Below are 15,502 nucleotides of genomic sequence, written 5' to 3'. Positions count from 1 at the left end.
TTATTAATTATTTGTGTTAGAAAGATAAAACCACAATCATCGTGAGATTTCATTATTTATTGGAGTAAAGGAAAACACAATGCGACAAATAAATCAACAGATCACAATGAAGTCAAAGCCAAATAATATCAAATAACAATTGATATTCAGAAAATATCAAATATCGGTCCTATAATATGAGAACTATACTATAATATAGGAGCTGATATAAGTATGTTCACTTTAAATCTGCAACAATAGACCAAAAGCATCAGAATATACCAAATAAAATCATCAGTTACACAAAAGATGATTAAGGTATTTATTGGCTTAATAAAGACCAAATAACAAAAGTGATATTAAGAATAAAATTCTAAACTACTAAGGTTAGTCTCAGGGTGCTGATCAAACTGCAATAAATCAAATACTGCAAAGAAAATTCGGGAAAAAAAATCCTGTCACATGATTGAGGAGGAGAAAAATCAAACCAAATACAAACTATCTAACTAACAAATGTGAAAACACATGTGAAAAGTGACAGAAATCAAGAATCGGATGTAAATTTCATGCAAACAAAACAAAAAGCGTTAACATTTCATCAACATTGTGGGGTGGACCAGTTTAGAAGCACTGCAGTATCATTTTAACCAAATATGACAAATGAAAATATATAAAACAGATGACAGTCAACACTGCTGCTGCGGCTAAAGCCTAGGAGGAGAAGAGGTGACGAACTGTCTCTGTGTGAATATGTGAGGGAATGTTCCGATCAATAAAAAGCACAAGCAGATTATTATTATAACTGTTTATTCTGTTTCTTTATGTGTTCTCACAGCTTCTAAGAACACATTGAGACCATATCTTTCTGGGTGTTGAAAGTAAGAAAAGCACCAACATAAACAAGATTGGAACATCACGGTGCTGAAAATTGAAGATTAAATCAAAAGTTATCTCTAACACCTCGATTTCGTTCTGTGATCGAGATTCTACCTCCTACACATCACACAGAGACACAGAGGAACGAGGCCCGAACCAAAACCCGGCATATAGAGGCTCAGTAAATGTGGTGTTGTAGGTGTGGAGGTGGATCAGATCACCAGATGAGACTTTATAGAAGGACAGAGATCCAGCAGAATAATCTAAATCCACCGCTATTCGCCCAGAGGAGAGGGAGGAGTGAGGGAGAATGGATTTGATCTTATTGTGACGGACAGAGTGACCATCAGCAGAGCACCACAGACTCCAGGACTGGGGATTTTCTCCAACCACACAGTCATGACTACCTCCTTTCCTGTTTATTCCTCTGTAAGTCACTGCTATCTGAACCTCTCCACTCCACTCCACCTCCCAGTAACAGCGGCTGGTCAGAGCAGTCGAACACAGCACCTGGCACCAGATGTCAAATCTGTCTGGATGATCGGGATACGGCTGAATCACCTCACTCGCACATTCTGCCTTCCTGTTGTTGTGGGACAGTTTGAGGAATCTGTGTGCTGAGTTGATGTCCAGTATCATTTCATAGAAATCTGATGGAGAGAAAAACAGCCTCAGTTCATTATTTGAAACTAATAGGTATAGATAGATAGATAGATAGATGGATAGATAGATAGATAGATAGATAGATAGATAGATAGATAGATAGATAGATAGATAGATAGATAGATAGATAGATAGATAGATAGATAGATAGATAGATAGATAGATAGATAGATAGATAGATAGATAGATAGATAGATAATTTTTTCTATTTCCAGTTTTCACAGGCATAATTAGAGATAAATCCAAAAGAATTAAGAACTGCTTCTCACCCCTCAAGTAAAAAATTACATAATGCTCACACTTTATGGAATAACAAGACCTCAGAGAATATATCCAACTGTAAATTATGAATGTTACTCGGCTAAAATGATTCCTAGATTTGACTGTGTCTTTAATGATGGTAATACCGATGCCGCTGAATCTACAAAATTTAACCAGGACCCACACCTACGTAGGTACAAATACCACAGAGCCCAGGATAGTACCAGGTGGAGTCAAAGGGTACCACATGTGAGTTTTATTTATGAAAGAATGTAAGAATAAAATATAGATGTGCTTTATTTATCACAAATTGAGAAATTACAGATTAATACAGTGCTTTTCAACCTTGGGGTCGCAACCCCATATGGGGTTGCCTGGAATTCAAATGGGGTCTCCTGAAATTTGTAGAAATTGATAAAAAAATTTTTAAAAAATTACTAATAAAAAAAATATATGGTGAGTTAAGAGTAACAATCACAATACATAAAAGACATGACAAACTCTGAAGCTGAAACTGAAGCACTGTGGTACTGTTTATCTTTCAAATGCATAATAAAAACATTATATATCCTAAATGTCCTCTAAAATTAACGTTTATTTGCAGCATCGTACAGCAAACTATTACATGATCAAAAAGAAATTAAATTTAACAAAAATATTTCTCAATTTTGAATGTCTGGGGTCACCAGAAATTTGTGATGTTAAAATGGGGTCACGAGCCAAAAAAGGTTGGAAACCACTGGATTAACATGTGAGTAAAGTGGAACAGTCACACATTCTGTTGGCAGTAAATTCTGAATCTATAAATATCTCAGCTATTAATTTGTCATGGATCAAATTAAATCCACACTTACATTTCTTCAGACCAGGTTTTGACATCTGTGATCCACTACGGTCCACCCTGGAGAAAGAAACACATGATTTTCTCTCCAACATGATCTCATCTCAATGCAGCAGTTTATCAGTGTCTACTGGTTAACTCTTTAAGTCACAGTATTGCTACAGGCAGCATAACTGAATGAAACAGACCACAGCTCCAGATAGCGTTGCTAAATCTTGTTACCACCTCCCATCAATAGATGGCGGCAGATGGCAATAGATGTGCCTTTTTCAAACCGAACACCACTTCAGGACATGTTTCTATTCCAAGTGAAGAAGGAAATCCAGTTTGAAAGGTGTTTGTTTATTTAAGTAAAGTAAAGTTTATTTATGTAAGTAAGTTAAGTTTGTTTATTTTTAGTTTTGATAGATGAGGACCGATTTGGCTACTCTGCTGCTTGGATAAAATGATACTAAAAACTTACTGCATTTTACTTTTTTTTTTTTTTTAAATTAATGTTTAAGTTCATTTATTTTAAGGGGTTAGCTGTCTAAAAACACAAAATCACAACGAAAACTTCCATGTATATATATATATGTTCAAAGTTCAGTTTTCCTAAGTTACACAATCCAATATAGACACCGACATGTGATGTCACAATATGCCAATTAGATGAGTACTTTTATTCCCATGATAAACTTTTGGTCATACTCAATATGTTTGTCATGTACACTATGGCTTTTGGAAATGTTATCAAAATTTTATATTTTTTGAAAAAAAAAAAGAACTCCAATGCCTCAAGGTTTAACATAGTTTATGTTCTGAATCACTGACTCATCTGGAACCTTTAGGTTAACAACAGAAACAAAGAAATGTCTACATGAGACTGATTGAATGACCAGTGTGTCCAGACCTGCCAGTGTCCATTCTGTGTGGTCCACACTCAGCTACAGCAGGATTCAGTCTTGATGCTCCTGGGTCATAGACATTTGGGTTCAGATTAGTTTTAAAACACACTCAGAGTCCTGGTTTTTCTGACTTTTGACAAAATGATTAATCTGTCTATGAGATGATAAGAACATTAACACTTATCTGATTATACAATACATAACACCAGACCTCATCATTTAACTTTTACTGACTGACCTGCAGGTTCTGGCATGGATTCCGGTAGTTGCTCCAGGAGATCTTGCCTGTTTATCACCTTCAGGGTCATTCTGGTGACTTCAATCGCATTTTTAACGTACGTCTGGACCATCACATCCACTAAGTGAATTGGAAGCTTTGTTTCTGTCAGTTTGGTGTTGGGAATCGCTGGGAAGTTCTTCAGAAAGCTCCGGTCCTTCAGAAACCACTTGAACGTCTCAAACTCTTCATTGCTCAGTTCATTTAAGATTCCAAAGAGAACCTGTTTCTCCATCTGTCGTCCCTTCATAAATGGAAAAGAAACACGATTAATCTTTCTGATCCTTAAGAGTGAATCAGTGATGCACAGAGTGAGTCACAGTGTCGATGTTCTCATCAACATCTCAGTCATTTCATACAGTACATGAGACATATATCACATAAACAGTCATTCTATATTACAAAAAGCCCTGACTCCCAGTAAATCTTTTCTAAGAGTAATTCTGGTTTCACTCCCTTTATTTCCTAACAGTGTTGGGGAGTACCTTCGCTACAAGTACCAGGATTAGTATTCTAACAACATTTCTCCCTAACGTTGCAATAACGTCACTATTTTCTATTATTGTTTACAATTCAATAGTTAAGCTCCTTTATTGACCAGGTAGAACTGTAGTTTTCATAAAAGTTATGTCTTTATGAACAAACCCTGTGTAGAGTTTGTGTGACCAAGATGGAAAATAAACATCTTTAACTAAAACAACAGAGATTATATATTCAAGAACTAACTGTAAAAACCTAGAGGAAGCTGCAGTTCATTCACAAATAGATTCGTCTACATCACTGGCTAAACTAACAACCAAGGGGAATTTAAGATGTTTTTTTCTGTAAATATTTCTCTATAACATCTATAGAACAGTGATTGGACTCAAAACAACACAGACATAAAATAAACTCAAACAAGTCGTGCCAGATACAACAAACCCCACCCCTCACACATATTTCACCCATTCTTAGTAAATGGGAATAATTTAAGAAATCTTAAAAAATGTGAACTTTGACCTACTGTTTCCAAAATGTAGTGAGATCTATTCTTGGTCACAGGCAATCTATAAGCCAAATTTGGTATGATTTCACCCAATAGTTTTGCTGCTACAGATATTTGAAATTTCACCCATTATAGGTAATAGGGGGGAAAAAAGATTTTAAAAATTCATAAAAAAAATTTACTTTGACCTACTTTTCCCAAAATGTATTAAGATCTATTCTGGGTCACTGGCAATGTATAAACCAAATTTGGTATGAATTCAACTAATAGTTTTGCTGCTAGAGTGTTAACAATCAAACAATAAACCCTAATACAGGGTTATCTTGTTTTATTCCTAAGATGCTGCACCAGTGAAACCAAAAGATCCCACAAAGGCATCACCGACACAGTCATCCAAAAAGTCCTACCTTTTTGATGATGAAAAATGATGTAACATGAAATTAAATAACAGGAAATTGATGTGTCAGTTATAGATTCCAGCTGTCAATATGCAGAGCAGAGCAGCACAGGATTTAGAATAAATGAGAACTGAAGTTAATTATTAAATGTATTTCTATAAATGATAGAACTCTGACCTTTGGAAAATAGGAGTATAACAATTATAGTTAAATATTAATAGAATATATCAGTCATTCTTTGGTTGGTTTGGAGGTTCAAATGGGCAGGTCTTGCCACTGTTTCTTTACACAGTGTAAAAATGAAACCGAAATCCAGTGATCATGGGTGCTGTCATGTTGTGTGTGAGTCTGTGCAGTATAGACATGAAGGTGTTAGGGCCATGTGATTTGTTCCCGTCTGTGTTTCTGACAGATTCAGAACTGTAATTTGTCATTGCAATTGTCTACTACCTAGTTTTAAAGCATTAAATAACTTAAGGTTAGGTTTAGGGGATGGGAAACAGCATACTAATATCAGTAGAGTTTTTATTTAGACCAAAGTCTCATAGAATCACATGGACGGAGTGCGTTTAATTGCAGGCATCCACAGGGGGGAGATCAAGATGTTTTGGTTTTTAAAGTGCTCTCATACCATTCATAGCTCAAACAGTCTATGGGATATATAGTATTGTCATGTACAATACAGGTATATAGGGTAAAGTAGGGTTAGAATATCCTGCATGATTATAGACGGCACCATGATAAACTATATCATTCTATACATTATGGTTATATTTTTATTTATGTCCTGCAGGGTCCTTTAAGCCTGATGTCCTCATTTTCTGACCCTCAGCCAGCAGAGTTCAGGTGTCAGACTGTTGGCCATCTCGACCTGCAGCAGGTGACTAAAAATCCAAAATCAGACCCGTCGCATTTCGGTCAGACTGACGGAGGACTGGATCCTGATTGAACCACATCACAGGTACGGCTCAGTCTGAGTCTGTTGTATTGTTTAGGTGATCATTCTGATTCAGTTTCAGAGTTCATAAACCAGTGTCAAGCTCGCAGGCACAACAGAAAACTTTTACAGTACTACAAGTTTTACTGGAAAATGTTAAAGCAACCGTGATAATACACACACACCTGATTAATTTGTGTTTTATTTGATTTGTGTACCTTTAGACACTCAAAGTCTTTGAGAGTGTTGAAGATGAGGCCGTTGTAAGAGCTGTTTCTGTTTTATTTAGCTTCATATCAGCTCAGTCTGAATGTTTTGGCTTCCAGATAGAAAACAAACACCGCTGACCTCCAGAGTCTCTGGACACTGATCTGAGGTCAGCAGCTGCAGGCATTAAACTGTCGCTTTGAGGCTGTCCACAGACTCTTCTCATTTCTTATTTTGTGCATCCTTACTTTGCCTCCTCCCTTCCTTTCCTCCCCTCCTTTTCCTGATTCTTCTCCTCATTGAGTAAGTGAGACAAGGAAAGAGGAGTTATTCACAAGATTAATCATTTTTAGTGATATTTCCTGAATAGAGTTTGATCAGCTTTTACCAGAGTTCTTATTGTTTTGTTTTTGAGTCATTTGAGTATAGGTAGTTTTCCTGGTTGTAGTTTGTAATTGCTTTGACAGTTGAGTTTTGGTTTTCAGCTACAGGTCAAGTCAAACTCAGCTACAAAACATGCAGGGAACTGTGTTATTCTACAGTTCCCATAATGCATTTCAGCTTGACATCCAATCACAGAGTTACAAAATCTCATTTCTAAAAAGTGTAATCTATCATGAGTCAGTATTTTTTCAAAGTGACATGTTAATTCTATTTAACACGTGTTCTCATCCAATTCAACTTCAGAATAAGGAGCACTTAAATCTGAAGGAAGAGCAGGAAACTACTGAGTAGATTTAACATGGCCGCCTCCAGGCTGACCCCTGACGACCTCAGCGTGTACAGTCATCTAACTGAAGATGAGCTACTGCACATTGCCGTGGAGCAAAGCTTTGCCAACACGACCCGTCCAGCTTCAACATTATCATCATTTTCAACACTACCTCCACCTCAAACTCAGTCCAGAGTTGTACAGAGACACCATTACTCTGCCCCTCAACCACAGCTTCCAACTTCAGATCCTCCTGAAAGACAGAGCACTATCAACCCCCCCACCAGCCTGTCACAGTTCCTGTACAAAGGCCGGACCAGGTGAGGAAACTTCACAAAACGTCTCTAAAATCAATTAAGTCATGAAATCAGAGACTATATGTGTGTTCTTATTATGTCTTTGCACTAGTGTAAATGAAATAAATCCCAAATCAAAATAAGCAGAAGAATATCTGTGAACACCTGTCGGTTGCTCCAGGTGGTCTTTATTGAACCTGGTCTTATATGTTATGTAGGTCTTTGTAAAAACTACTTTGTAGAAGAATTTGATTTTGATTGGATCTGGATGGAGCCAAGGAGAAGAAGATCAGTTAGGCACACCTGGGAGTTGGTAGGACGTCTGTCCAACTACTGAATTGAGAGGAAAAAAAACCCTAATTTATTTAACTAAAAAAAAAAGAGCAGTTAGCAGTCTCTAGAACTCTGGTCTTTAGTATGGATGATATGTTGGTTTCAAGACTCCCACCTAGTCTTAAGGCCCAGTCTCAGTTAGTCATGTGATGCATAGAGCACAGTGGATATGTTGTATTGTTGTAGAATATTTTGTTAAAAATTTCCCTGCCTTGCTAATTTCTATCCTTAGTGACATCTATGGAACACCAATGAAAAAGTAAAGGCAAGTTTACTGGCATTGATGTTGGAAAATGAATTGAGATGCACAGCAGTTTAAGAGCAAACTGACAAACACTGCACATGAAATAGAGATAAGAGAATCAGGAGCTGGAACATTCAGTTAACATTTGTGACACGTGGGTGAACCCTGACTGGTCATTTGCTGTGTGTTTGTGTCAGAAAGTTGAGTCCATTACAGACTGTGATCAGAAACGATGACGTGCCAGCTCTGATGGGCCTGATAAGACAGAAGTGCAGTAGTTTGACGGACCCAAACGCTAATGGCTGGATCGCTCTTCATGAAGCTGCTCATTGTGGACGTCTGCAGTGTCTCAGGCTTCTGGTCAGAGGTAGTAGTAGTAGTAGTAATGTATTTGTCCATTTAACAGAATGTAGTACACAATACATACATTTGGAATTCTATATTAACCAGGGGTGAAAAGGCGAAGGCTGAAGCAACAGCTTATTTTTGCCTACCCTATTTACAAGAAGGAAAGTTGCAGAAACAAGACAAGATAACAAGATGGCACAGGTCTGTGCATCACTAGAATCACATGGTTTCAACCTAACAACCTACTTGATCGTTTTCCAGTTGTATACTGAAAACATAAATCATTATGTAGCTTTTATTGCATTGAATAAACTGCTCAAATATTAAGTATCAAAACTTCCAGATAACTTTTAGTTTTATTTCAGTTCAAAGTGTTAGTGAATGCAGCGTACATAAATACTTTAGCTGTTATACATTTTAAAGATATTATGGTATTTGTGAAAGTAGGAAAATATTGTTTAGGAACCAGTACTGAAATTGGTTTTGGTACAAATATGTTTTATTGATACCCACACCTATTCAGTCCATTTCACATACAATAGTGTTTCAATTTCAAGAAATAAAAGCAATAATCTTGTCATGTATGTTTGTTTTTTCATGTGTTTGCCCTCAGCTTACCCTGATTTAGTGAATAAATGCAGTGTGAAGAATGAGACTCCTCTGCTGCTGGCCGTTGCTCGAGGAGATGCCACTTGTGTTGAGTTCCTGCTGAATCACAGAGCTGATCCAAACGTTGCCAACACTGACCGGGACACACCACTGTACGCAGGTGAGCTCACAGTGAGCACAAGGACCTGTCAAAACCCCAGGGTGAAGTTGCTCTTTTAAGAGATTTACAATGGTCAGACCAGGTCTATAGTCTGATCAAAAAAGAAACTGAAAGAGTTACACACAGTCTTTTCTCCCTTGAGTAAACCCCTTCTTCCTGTCAGTTTCCTGTTTGTACAAGGTAGGAGGACGTCTCTGCCTATCAGCACACAGTGTTATCATAAGCATATTATGTAACAGGGCAAAGTCAGAGTGACTGTTGAACGGATGAATTACTGGAAGCCAAGGAATTACAGGAAACCATAGTCCAGGGGTGCCAAACTCATCCACACCCAATTTAATCTCAAGTGGGCCAGACCAGTGATATAGCATATTAGCATAATAAACCTATGAATAATAACTCAAAATGTTCTCTTTGTTTTAGTACAAAAAAGTAAAAGTGTTGTTTTAGCAATATCATGCCTCAGCTTATCATTTACATATGTTCATTACAACTTACAGATCACAGTGGATCTACAAAGGAACAAAACATTTAGTAACAGGGATGAAATTGTTAAAATTCCACTTATTTTTGTAAGATATTTCAGCTTGTTTGTGGTTGTTTGGATTATTCACATTTTATGTAAAAGGATAGTTTGTAAATGTAAGCATTTTCATTATATAATTTAACTTTTTCACACTAAAACAAACAAAGACAAAAATGTGTATTTGTCATTATTCATAGGTTATTATACTATTATTTTACTTGTCCAATCCACTGAAGATCATATTGGTCTGTATGTTGCACCTGAACTAAAATTTGTTTGACACCCTTGACTGTTAATATCGCCAGTGTAATTTTTGCACTTTGCAAAATTCATCTCATGGACCAGACTGGACTCTTTGGCAGGCCAGTTTTGGTCTACAGGCTGCATGTTTGACATAGTTTTTAAGCCAAATACACTTAAAATAGTGTGTTATGGGTTGGCTAAATGTCTTAGGGAAACAGATGTTAAGTTACCACAATGACCAGTACAACCATTCAATAACCAGAGCTAACAGAGTTATAGAGTTCAACCAAGGTGAAAAATATATCAGTTTTCATCATTTCTACACAAAAAATGAACATATTAAAGTACAGATTTCTTCCACTTACAGATGGATGTATTTATCTGACATGAATCGTGTGTTTCAGCCTGTGAACATTCAAATGAGGCCATGGTAGATGTTCTTCTGAGGTTTGGGGCTCAGGTGAATCGTCCCTGCTGTCAAGGAGGAACTGCTCTACATGAGATCTGCATGCGAGGAGACCTGAAGATCTGTAAGATGTTACTTGAAGCTGGAGCAAACCTGCAGGCAAGAAACAACTATGGCATCCAACCACTGTTCACTGCCGCACAGCACGGACATGGCCAACTCATCAACCTGCTCGCAAAGAACGGTAAATCTACATCTAAATGTCTGGAATTCAGTAAGGCAGTTTACGAGAGAATTATAGACCCGAGATAAAGAGAGTACTTTTAATTCAGAGTCAAAACAGCTTGATCTTCTCTGGTGGCTAGCTGAAGTATATTTAATTATTTTAAGTTATTTAATGAAGTTTCAGTCAAACTAAAGACATGAATTGGATTTTTTACAAAGTTGTTTTTGGATTTTTTTAGGTACATTTTACTTCAAAATCTTTAAATCTTTACCTTTATGATTGGTCATATGCTGATTTATAATATATAAATAGATGAGTGGCAGCTGTAACAACAAATCATCCTCACAGATCCACTGGCATGTGGCCAGGAAACAATCACACATGAAATCCCTCTATCTGTCCTGCACTGACTCTAGAAAGCGGACAGGATATTACTAATAGGAGCCACTATCACACCTGGTAACTGCATCATGAAAACTTTCATCTTTATACATAGAGTTAAGGCACAAATCCACAGTCAATGTTACAAGGTAAATTAAAGCCATAGGAGGCTGATAAGTGTAAAATAAGTGGATAGTAAGTCCTGTTAAAAGTCCCATCTCCAACACTGTATATGCACATCATACACATCTGAAGTACTTGTACATACCAGAGTTACTTTTTTCTTTCTATTTGTCTCTGCCTGTCTGTCCGTCCATCCGTCTATAATATATATATATATATATATATATATATATATATATATATATATATATATATATATATATATATATATATATATATATCTGCTTTTTTATCTTGTGTGCGGCATGTCTTTTTTATATTATACTACAGGCTGAAGATACAAAAATACATTTCACTGTGCATCTTATCTTATCTTATCTTATCTTGTCTTATAACATTAGACTGTGACAATGTGAGAGAAAACCCGTTGGCTCACTGGAGCAGGTTTACAGTCACGATGAGTCACTGCCTTATTTATCTGTATTTTTTGCAGGAGCAGTGGCGTTAATCTGTTTATGTGAATATTTTTCCGTTCAGAAACATGCTTTCAGATGTTGATTGGTATTCGTCAGTGTGAGATCAGCCCCTTAAATCTCATCTGATAGTGTGCTTTGTCACAGTACATATGATGGAACATAGAGTATTTGGATTCGGTCTGAGACACCTGACACCTATTTGTGTCTTTTTGTTGTACAGGTGCAGATATTAATGGCCAGGCCAACGATGGAGCGTCACCACTGTTCGAAGCTAGTAAGAATGGTTATGTATCTGCTGTGGAGGTACTGCTGTCTCTGAAGGCTGACGCCAACCGGTCAACAAAGTCCGGTCTGCTGCCACTACATGTGGCTGTTCAGAACAATCACTCACGGTCAGTGTTAGATCTGTACAAGATGATCAGACTGTCATGGATCTGATGTAAAGCCCAGTTCAGACCATAGGTTCATGGTGACAGAAAAGCCATTTCAGCATTTTGCAGTGAAATTTTCAGCAGAAAATTACAAACCAAGAGATGATATCGACTCAGCTTGTGTGGCTTTTTGGTTTTTTTTAGAAATACAGAAGTAGAAGTGTTGACTGTTTTCTTGTCTAGCTGCATTCCCAGAAGTACTTTGCAAGAGTGGAAAAGAAGAACTACTTTAAACAGAGGAAAAAACTTAAGCGATAACAGGGTTAAGGGCCGGTAGGGGGGAGTGGAAATGTCACAGAGTGGACACCAGATTACTAGATCACTAGATTCTAGACATTATACTCAGAAAATGGACATCATGGTCAGATACTGTACATCACAGTCAGATTCTGGACACCACGGTCAAATACTGAACGTCATGCTCAGATAGTGGACACCATTGTCTGTTAAAGGGAAGTTTTTCCTCGCCACTGTCACCAGTCACAAGAATTTGCTCCTGGAGGATTCTGTTGGGTTTCTGTAAATTGGCTTAGAGTCTGGTTTCGACCAACTCGATATGTAAAGCGTCATGAGATAACTTTTGTTATGATTTGGCATTATATAAATAAAATTTGATTGATTGACTGATTGTCAGAAATTGGGTATCATACTCAGATTCTGGACACCATAGCCAGAGTCTTGACATGATGGTCAGATACTGGACATCACGGTCAAATTCTGAAACACTCAGGACCAAAACATTCCAAATAGTTAAGAGTTCTCATCTGCTTTCACTGTGAACCTTTGCTGTGAACAGGGCTTTACTCTGGGACTTGTGATTGTAGCTTGTTGTATTTTTCAGGATCGTGTCGATGCTCATACCCATCACCAGCAGGGTCAGAGTGCGTCGGAGCGGTATCAGTCCTCTACACATTGCTGCAGAGAAAGACCACGACGACATGTTGGAGATGCTCATCCATGCCGGTTTTGACGTCAATGCTGAGCTCTCAGAGGAACGCTCCCGGATGTACGAGGACCGCCGCAGTACTCCGCTGTATTGCTCAGTCTACAATGGAAACCTGGAGGCTACGGAGATGCTGCTGGAGGCCGGAGCCAACCCCAACCTGGATGTGTTCAACCCACTGCTGATCGCTGTGAGGCTGGGATGGGTGGATATAGCAACGCTGCTGCTGACGTATGGGGCCAATGTCAACGCTCAGATCTCCACAAAGCCATCGCCGTTTCCTTCAGCCATCTTGTTTGGCATTGAGTCTCTGCCCATGCTCAAACTACTCATGGACCATGGCTGCGATGCCCGGCCTTGCTTTGACTGTTGCTATGGAAACAAAATACACCCACCTCCTCCACCTGAGCGCCGTCCTGTTGAAGAACTGCAGTTCAGTAGGGAGAGTCTGCCAGAGAGAAGTATCCAGGCAAGTTCAGAGATACACTCAACAAATAATCACACTGTACTGATAATATGCTTTATTACAGTTTTATTGTGATACTCTGTGAAATCACTCAGTCAGTGTCAGTGTTGACCTTGACCTTCATTTTCAAGGTCAAACCAGGGTTGATGCATCAAATCTGGTCTTTTGCAACGGTGTAAGCGTGATTACTCATCACTAAATCTTCTAATCTCATCCATGTTTGGTATTTAGGTGAGACTTGGAGAGCTTTTGGACAAGTTCTTATGGCATCAAACCTGACCTTCATTTTCAAGGTCAAATCAGGGTCAAATTTGGACAGTGTTGACCTACATTTTTTAGGTGTTTGATGTCAGTACATGGCCATGGGGGCAGATAGGAGAAGCATAGATGAGGTGAGGGGATAGTGATACTGGTCCCCCATTGTCAAAAGGAGCCGAGAGGTCATTATAATGTTCAGTGTAAATGTCCTAGTCCCCTACATTTTGTTTTGGGGTTTAAGAAAACATTTAAACATCTTTAAGCGTCCAATCTACCGTGTGAAGGTAGAATGTGTATGCCTCAGATTAACATGCTTATACGAATCCTTCAACTTCCGCTCATTGTGTTTTTGTCGGTTCCAGTTTTGCGAGACTGTCTGCACTCCGGGCCTACATCATGTCACTGGTCCAATCGTGTCCATTCTCCTCGATTATGTTGGACATGTTCAGCTCTGCTCTCGGCTGCGGGAGGCTCTGGAGCTTCGCGCTGACTGGGACGATATCAAACTCAAAGCTTGTGAGTAGCAAATCACAAGTTGTCATGGTAACCAATGGGGCACCAGAGGACTGTTTCAGTCTGGTTGTGTCCTTTAACTTATTCTCATCCTGTTACATGTCTATGTTTTTGTCATTTTATAGTCCTCTAACTGCTGACCTGCTGCTGTCTTCATTTTCGTACAGATCCTCCTCATCCTCTGATGCAGCTCTGCAGATTGAAAATCAGACAGTTACTTGGATTCCAACGCCTCAAACTGCTGCCCATGCTGCCACTTCCTGTCCGACTCATTCGCTTCCTGCAGTATGATGTTCAGTGCTTACTGAACTGAAAAGTTCTACCTACAAACCTAACCTGATTTCAGCATCAAAGAAATGCACAAATATGAGCTATGGTACTTTTTCATTCACATTACCAAATAATACAAAAAAATACCAAAGAATACTACACAAAACACACGATACTTTGTGTTTGTTTTGAACCTGAGGTAATTATAGTTATAGTTATATTTTGTGGGTTTGTAGTTTCATAGTGATAGCACTGTTTTACTCTGTGGAAGACAAATGTTACGTGGCTCAGACTTTTTTTTTTATCTTTTTAAAGGTATCTATATTTTAATTGTAATGGACTGGAAACATTGCACTATAACTTCTTTTTTATCAATTTAACAGAATGTTAGATTATAATTAATCATATGTATCCTAACAAATTTTAAAAGGACATCACCTATATTTTTTAGTTTGACAGCTTGGAAGCCATGAAGGGAAGTGGTGTCTGCAGTAGTTCATGAACACAGACCAGATCTACAGTAACTTATGAGTCAGCTCAGTAACAACCTCCATTACCAACAATAACATTCAGGAACCCCCTCCTCATGGACAGGCAGTGGTGTCTGGTTTGGTCCTGAGATATAGCTTCTCATCCTTCCATCAGTATGATATGAAGTTCTTCTTAAAGGGGAAGCAGTCGATGATAAAAGCTAGATCCACAGATTCCAGTTCCACTGGACTTTTTACTGGAGATGTGAAATGGTTCATTCTTTTGGGTCCAGGTCTGGTACTCTGACCAGGCTGAAGCCGACCATGGACATGTTTGCATCAACCATGGCATCTTTCCATACACTGACGTGTATCTCATTCTGTGATGTTTTTAAAAATAGGGACCAGATGCTACTCAAGGACGGCCTGAAAGGACTGTCACCTCAGACCACGAAACCAATGAAGCAGAACCAACCAAAAAGTTTGCCATTTTAAGGATTTTTATCCAGACTCACAGGCCTGACCCCTGATTTGAGTACATTTGGTCCAGGATTGTATTTTCCTGCAGAATATACATGGTACATTTCGAAATTCTGTGAGTAGGCTATATTCAGCTGTTGAATTTCAGCCAAATAACAACTTGAATGTGAGTTATGTGCATCCACAGATTCTCTACGACTCAGCTGTCTTTGATGCTGCTATTGTTACCGTGTAGGCATTTAGCCATTAGCTTACTGATGCATAAAACACTGAGTGT

The 15,502-nt window shown here is 38.3% G+C and overlaps 2 protein-coding genes across 2 annotated transcripts; one reads left to right on the top strand and one right to left on the bottom strand.

The window, feature by feature from the left end:
• Positions 1 to 45: 45 nt before the first annotated feature.
• LOC115415570 (neoverrucotoxin subunit beta-like) lies at positions 46 to 9,000 on the bottom strand. Its single transcript, XM_030129195.1, has 5 exons — positions 8,863 to 9,000; positions 3,746 to 4,028; positions 3,513 to 3,573; positions 2,634 to 2,680; positions 46 to 1,505 (listed from the first exon to the last, which is right to left on the bottom strand). The coding sequence occupies exons 2-5, from the start codon at positions 4,017 to 4,019 to the stop codon at positions 973 to 975; spliced, it is 915 nt and encodes a 304-aa protein (XP_029985055.1). The 5' UTR covers positions 4,020 to 4,028; positions 8,863 to 9,000; the 3' UTR covers positions 46 to 972.
• On the top strand, positions 7,054 to 14,475 carry LOC115415574 (ankyrin repeat and SOCS box protein 2-like). Its single transcript, XM_030129203.1, has 8 exons — positions 7,054 to 7,343; positions 8,094 to 8,263; positions 8,858 to 9,013; positions 10,187 to 10,432; positions 11,615 to 11,786; positions 12,667 to 13,237; positions 13,855 to 14,008; positions 14,173 to 14,475. Exons 1-8 carry the CDS (start codon positions 7,054 to 7,056, stop codon positions 14,316 to 14,318), a joined length of 1,905 nt encoding a protein of 634 aa, XP_029985063.1. The 3' UTR covers positions 14,319 to 14,475.
• Positions 14,476 to 15,502: the final 1,027 nt, after the last annotated feature.

The sequence above is a fragment of the Sphaeramia orbicularis genome, chromosome 24, assembly GCF_902148855.1.
Source record: "Sphaeramia orbicularis chromosome 24, fSphaOr1.1, whole genome shotgun sequence".
NCBI classification, from domain to species: domain Eukaryota; kingdom Metazoa; phylum Chordata; class Actinopteri; order Kurtiformes; family Apogonidae; genus Sphaeramia; species Sphaeramia orbicularis.
Note: the sequence above shows the minus strand (reverse complement) of the source record. Positions and strands in the feature narration are given on the sequence as shown.

Coding starts and splice junctions, on each gene's coding strand:
- LOC115415570 (XM_030129195.1), bottom strand. CDS start 4,019: ATGGAGAAACAGGTTCTCTTTGGAATCTTAAATGAACTGAGCAATGAA. Junction 3,574..3,745: donor ATCCATGCCAGAACCTGCAG/GTCAGTCAGTAA, acceptor TCTATGACCCAG/GAGCATCAAGACTGAATCCT. Junction 1,506..2,633: donor AAAACCTGGTCTGAAGAAAT/GTAAGTGTGGAT, acceptor TCTCTCCATCAG/ATTTCTATGAAATGATACTG.
- LOC115415574 (XM_030129203.1), top strand. CDS start 7,054: ATGGCCGCCTCCAGGCTGACCCCTGACGACCTCAGCGTGTACAGTCAT. Junction 10,433..11,614: donor CAACCTGCTCGCAAAGAACG/GTAAATCTACAT, acceptor TTTGTTGTACAG/GTGCAGATATTAATGGCCAG. Junction 11,787..12,666: donor GTTCAGAACAATCACTCACG/GTCAGTGTTAGA, acceptor TGTATTTTTCAG/GATCGTGTCGATGCTCATAC.